Source organism: Panthera uncia, chromosome B1, assembly GCF_023721935.1.
Source record: "Panthera uncia isolate 11264 chromosome B1, Puncia_PCG_1.0, whole genome shotgun sequence".
NCBI lineage: Eukaryota > Metazoa > Chordata > Mammalia > Carnivora > Felidae > Panthera > Panthera uncia.
Window position 1 is genome coordinate 3,400,062 of NC_064811.1, and position 5,532 is coordinate 3,405,593.

The window sequence follows — 5,532 nt, forward strand, 5'->3', positions numbered from 1 at the left end:
GCCCACGGCAGGGGCCCCGTCCGCTTCCGCCCCCTCTGACGGCCTGTGCGCCTCCCCTTGAGGGAGGCCGCAGCGGGTGCTGCCCCTAGCCTCGCGGGCCACGCGCAGCAGGCTGCAGGGCTGAGTCGAGAGGAGCCCCCCGAAACGGGAGGGAACGCGGGAGACGTGCCCGAGTGTAGCAAAGCGCCGGGAACCGAGCGACAGTCTCCTTTTCTTCGGTTCGGGACGATTCCCCTACTGCGTGAATCGTGTCCTTCTCCTCTCTCCAGAACATTCCTGGCCTGGCCGCCGTCCTCAGCGGCTGGCCTGCCCCTAAGTCTCGGGACTTCCTTGTGTTGGTTCGACCCCCTGTTTGGGGCGCAAATGACCGATTCCCTAGTGTCCGTGGGCAGTGTCCCTCCGTGGTGAATCTGCTTCACTTTACGTGCAGCCCCCTGCTGATTTTCCCTTGTCTTCGGTGGCGTTGAGGCTTGCGTGTGGCTGTGGGCGCCCGGGATAGACGAGAAGAGCATTTGGCCGGCTGTCGGCCTGAGCGTGTGTGCTGTTCGTGTGTGGGCGACCCAGACGGGCCCTCCCCTGGGGGCAGGAGGAGAACCCGGGACCTTTGCACATCTCCCCCGGGGCCTTCCTGTTTGCTTCTCTGGGAGCGAGGCTGAGGCTCGGGGACACCATGCTCGGGGGCGGGTGCAGCCACGGAGGCAGGTGGGAGGGTGAGACGGACCCCACTTCCCTTGCTCCGCGGCCAGCGGGCACCCCTCCTGACTGGCTTCTGCCGCAGGGGACCCCTGGGACCTGAGGACCAGGCGATGAGCCCCGTCAAGAGGCAGGGCAGGGAGCGGTCACGGACCTGGGCTCTGCACGGGGCTTTGGCATCCAGCACCGGGTCCAAGCTCCAATGGACAGCGCCGGAAGAGGGTCAGAGAGGTCAACGCCCTTGGCCGTGGTCCCCCAAGTGGCGAGCCCCAGCCGAGACAGGATCCTTTCTGCCCCAGAGACCACATTCTGGCTGTTTCCTTAACCGCCCTTCACGCCGCCTCGAAGGGGAGCCAGGTCCAGAGGGCCGGGTTCGAGTTCCCCGTCCACCCGCTGGCAGCCGTGCGACACCCCGCCCTCGCTGGCTGGAGCCTGAGGTTTCCCGCGCAGATGGGCTGGGAAGGGCCACGCGCGCCTGTGGGTGCGGGGTGTGGTCGCTGCCCGTCCTGCTTCCACGGGTCACATGAATGTCAGCAGACACACACACGGTCCGCGCTGTGGCCTCTGACCCTGCACCCCTCCAGTGGGGCGTACTGTATGCGAACGTGGGTGCTACCCGCGGGGGGGTGGGGGTGGGGGTGGGAAGGGAGGTCCCGGGTCAGATGTGTTCACACTGAGGCTCTCCTGCCAGATGCAGGGCAGCCCGGGGCACAGAAATCCTCTGTTCAGGGACCGGTCACGCCGTAGTGTCACGGTCCCTACTCCCCCCAGGCCTGCTCACTCTGCACGGACACCGGGCTTTCCTGTGTACCCGTGGCCCGTGGCCCCGCACCTTGGGAGTGACTGTCCCAGGATACAGATGAGGACGCAAGGCTCAGGGGCCGTGCTGGCCCAGGGCCGTGCGGCTGACAGAGGCAGAGCCCTGTCACCAGGGGTCACCAGCTCTGGTCACCGTGGCCCCCCTGCCGGCGTCTGCCATTGTCCTGAGGTGTCAGAGCCCCCTCGCTCCCTCAGCTCGGGGCCCCTGAGGGCTCCCCCCTCTCCAGGCCCTGCCACACCCTGGCTGGGAGCCTGCTTGGTGCCAGTCTCCCCGGGGACCCTTCTGTGGGCACATGACGGGGTGGGGACTGGGAAGCCACAGGAGGCTCAGGGCACCGCGCTGAGCAGACTTGGGCCTCAGGGCTGGAATTCTCTGGAATGGCAGCCGTCCAGCAGTTGAGCACCAGTGCGGGAACCCAGCAGGGAAAGGAGAGCAGGCTGGAAGCTCAGAGATCTGGCTTCACCTCTCTGAGCCTCAGTCTCCCCTTCCGTGAAATGGGGAGATTGGGAGACACTTGCCCCTTTCCATTCTGAGGAGAAAGAAACCCCAAACCCCGAGGCCCCGAATCACCCTCCTCTTCTCTGGGCCCCTTTTGTCTCCTTTCCGGAGAAGACCGAGGCAGATGGACTCACAGGATGTTGCCACCCTGGGCCCTGACCATCTCCCTCTAGGAAAATACGTCTTCACGGGAGAGCAGTGGGCGTAGGGCGCACTCAAAGAAGTGTCCTGGGGAACCTCTTTCCTGGGGTGCCATTGGCCCTACTTCTCCAAAAAGGTCTTGGCTCCTGGGTCGTGTCTGGTGGTAGGTTCCTTGCCCGTTTGGAGGAGGGTCTGGTCGTGAGGATGTGTCTGTGCCCTGGGCTGTTTCTTCTTCCCCACGTGACCTCCTGGTGCCAAGGCACTAACAGGCCACTCTGTTGTGTCCACAGTCCCCACAGGTACTCTCGCCAACGCCGACAGAGGTAACCGCCTGCCCCCCGGCCCGCCCCCCCCCCCCCCCCTGTTCTCATGGTGCCCCCCCCCCCCCGGGTTATAAAGATAACCGCCACGGCACCCCCAGCAGGGCCTCTGTGGCTCCTGACCGTGGGGTCTGGGGCCACGGTCCTTGGTGGCCTGAAGTGCTGTCCTCGGCGTTGGTTATTTTTATAATCACGTCTCATCACGTCTCATCTGCATGCCCCCTGTGCACCTGTCGGCCCTGTAGTCACAGACACGTGGGACGTGGCTCTCTCGAGGTCTGGGTCATGGCTTTCTTTTAATTTTTTTTAACGTTTATTTATCTTAGAGAGAGAGAGCATGAGCAGGGCAGGGGGGGAGAGAGGGGAGTCACAGAATGCGAAGCAGGCTCCAGGCTCCGAGCCGTCAGCACAGAGCCCGACGCGGGGCTCGAACCCACGGACCGTGAGATCCTGACCCGAGCCGAAGCCAGATGCTCAGCCGCCTGAGCCACCCAGGCGCCCCACGGCTTTCTTTGGAGAAAAACCCCGGGAGCCTGGGTTGGCCCAGGGCCCATGTCACTCCTCTGAGTGGGACGAGGAGGCAGCCAGACCCTCGCAGATGAATATTCCAAAAGCGTTCCTCTGTCAGATTTATAGTGAGCGGCTCCGGGTCCCTGTTTCCAGCCTCAGCCAGTGACGTGGACAGCTGTCAGTCAGACTTCCATCTGCACTGGCGTCGGACCCTCGGGTCCGGGAACGCGGCGACACCGGGACGGTGGTTAGCTCGTGTAGACCTTCTACAGCCACACGTGGCCGGCGAGCCCCACGGACAGGCTAGGCGAGGAGACAGAGCGCCCGTGGGCTGGAAGCCGGCCCGAGGGGCTGAGCAGAGGACGGCCAGAGATGCCGCCGCCCCTGGGGCGAGGGGGCCCCTCACCGTGGGTGGGGACGAGCCACACGGGCTCAGGGCCCGGCCGGCAGGTGCGGTCGCAGCACGAGGGCCGGCCTGAGCACAGCCTGGAGGCGGGTGTGCGGGCAGGCTTCGGGGACGGCGGCTCAGTGGGTTCGGTCGGAGGGCAAGCCTCAGGAGGCAGAAGGTAAAGCCCAGAAAGGGCGAGAGCCGGGAGCGCCAGACCCACACTCTCGTCGCCCGTGCTTGTCCCCGTGCCGGCCTTCAGGGCCCAGCCAGCGGCGTCGGCACCACGGCATCCTGGGCCGTCTCACGACTGCGGCCTTCGTGCCCTGCAGCCTGGCCGTCCCCCGTCCCTGCTGCCGGGTCATCTCACGCCGCCTGCCGCCCGCTCCAAACGGTTGCCCGTCCTGCTTGAACGGAGTCTTGTGGGCCAGTGTTTGCGGGTCCGATTCAACCGAGCCTTCGGGCCTGGGAGGGGTGCTGTGGTGCCTCCCAGGCCCGGGAGCCCCCGTTGTGGGGCAGGCGGGGGCGGGGGTGAAGAATGCAGAAGCTCAAGGTTCTCAGAGACCTGGTGGTTGCCAGGACCCCGGGTGCCGGGGAGGGGGTGGGGCAGGAGCACAGGTGCAGCCAGGTCCCTCTACCACCTTTTGGGGAGCCCAGACACAAGGAGGGGCTGATGGGGACCCTGCCCTCTGGGATCCGGGGGCACAGGGACCGGGCTCAGGCCAAGGCAGGGTGGTGTCAGCGTGAGGTCGGGCCCCCACCTGGCCCTCCAGATGTGCCCTGGCAGGTGCAGAGGCTTTCTCCCTGGGGCCACGTTGAGTCAGCCCCGAGGGTCTGGGGGGCGAATGCCAGGAGGAGGGTGGGCGGCGGGCGGGGCGGGCAGTGCCCTCAGCTCCTGCGTTCACCAGGCCGCCTCCCTCCCAGGGGGATCAGGACGACCGTTCGTACAAGCAGTGCCGGACCTCCAGCCCCAGCTCCACCGGCTCCGTCAGCCTCGGGCGCTACACCCCGACCTCGCGGTCGCCCCAGCACTACAGCCGTCCAGGTACTTGGCGCCCGCGGCTTCCCTGACCCCGGATGAAGATCTGCTTCCTATTGCCCTCCCTCTCTTTCGAATCGTGCCTTACTTTACACACCTGGTAAAGCGACGAGCCGGGCGTGGGGTTCCCGGTGGGTGACGGGAGAAGCTGTCCGTTTAACTCGCCCATGGTGGTGGGGACGGCAGAGGCGGCTGGTGAACCCGCGGGTCAGAGGGGCCATCCGGGAACACGCAGGCAGCACCGAGCGCTCAGAACCGAGCTGGTGTTTCGGTCACGGGCGGCAAGAAGGTTACGGAGCGTGAGTGTTGGAGACCAGAAGCCCGTCAGTCCCGGGCTCACCTGGGGTCTGAGGGGCTTCGAGCCGTGAGGACGGCGTCAGCGGCCAAAAAGAGCCAGCTTTCTTCACGCGCAGCTGGGTTGGTGGCCCCAAAGACAGCCCCGTGGAAATTGGCGAGAGGCCAGGGGCGGGCCCGTCCCCGCAGGGGGACGCCCGGTGCGGGGTGCTCCCCCCCCCCCCCAGCGCGCCTCCTTCCCTGCCTGGCGCCCGGCTGCGTATTGCTGTCCCTTAGCTTTGAAAGCCCGCCGCCGCCCTCGGTGTGTCAAAGCCGCAGGACGCTCCACGCACACTCTGCCTTCGTGAGGGATTTTTCCAAGCCGCTTCCTCCGTGGCGGCTGCTGCATGGCGCCATTTCCACGTCCATGGACTCCGGCTCTTAGTTTCACAGCCTTTGTGGAAAAATCAACTCATTCGTCTGCAGTCCTTTCCATTGACTCCCTGCTGTGTCCTTGGAACGTCCCGCTCACTGGGTGTCTGGAAAGTGGATGAGTCAGTGTGTGTGTGTTGGGGGGGGTGTGGATGAGTGTGTGGGTAGATGGATGGGGGAGTGACTGTGTGAATGAGTGTGCATCTGGGTGTGTGTGGGTGAGTGAATGAGTGTATGAGTGTGTGTGAGTGTATGGGTGAGTGAATGAGTGTGTGTCTGGGTGTGTGTGTGTATCTGGATGAGTGGGTATGTAGGTGAGTGTGTGAGTGTGAATGTGTGTAAATGGGTGTGTGCCTAGGTAAGTGTGAAGGTGAATGCGTGTGGGGTGTGTCTCAAGCATGTGAGTGGGTGAGTGTGGGGG

General features: G+C 65.1%; 1 protein-coding gene across 1 annotated transcript in view; it reads left to right on the forward strand.

The window, feature by feature from the left end:
* The window catches only part of ABLIM2 (actin binding LIM protein family member 2), a 138,836-nt gene that overhangs the window by 87,204 nt on the left and 46,100 nt on the right, over nt 1–5,532 (forward strand). The window contains exons 10-13 of the mRNA XM_049632621.1: nt 270–384; nt 2,443–2,475; nt 3,630–3,789; nt 4,276–4,412. Of these exons, the coding sequence (XP_049488578.1) occupies nt 270–384; nt 2,443–2,475; nt 3,630–3,789; nt 4,276–4,412 (445 nt within the window). The remainder of the gene's footprint in view (nt 1–269; nt 385–2,442; nt 2,476–3,629; nt 3,790–4,275; nt 4,413–5,532) is intronic.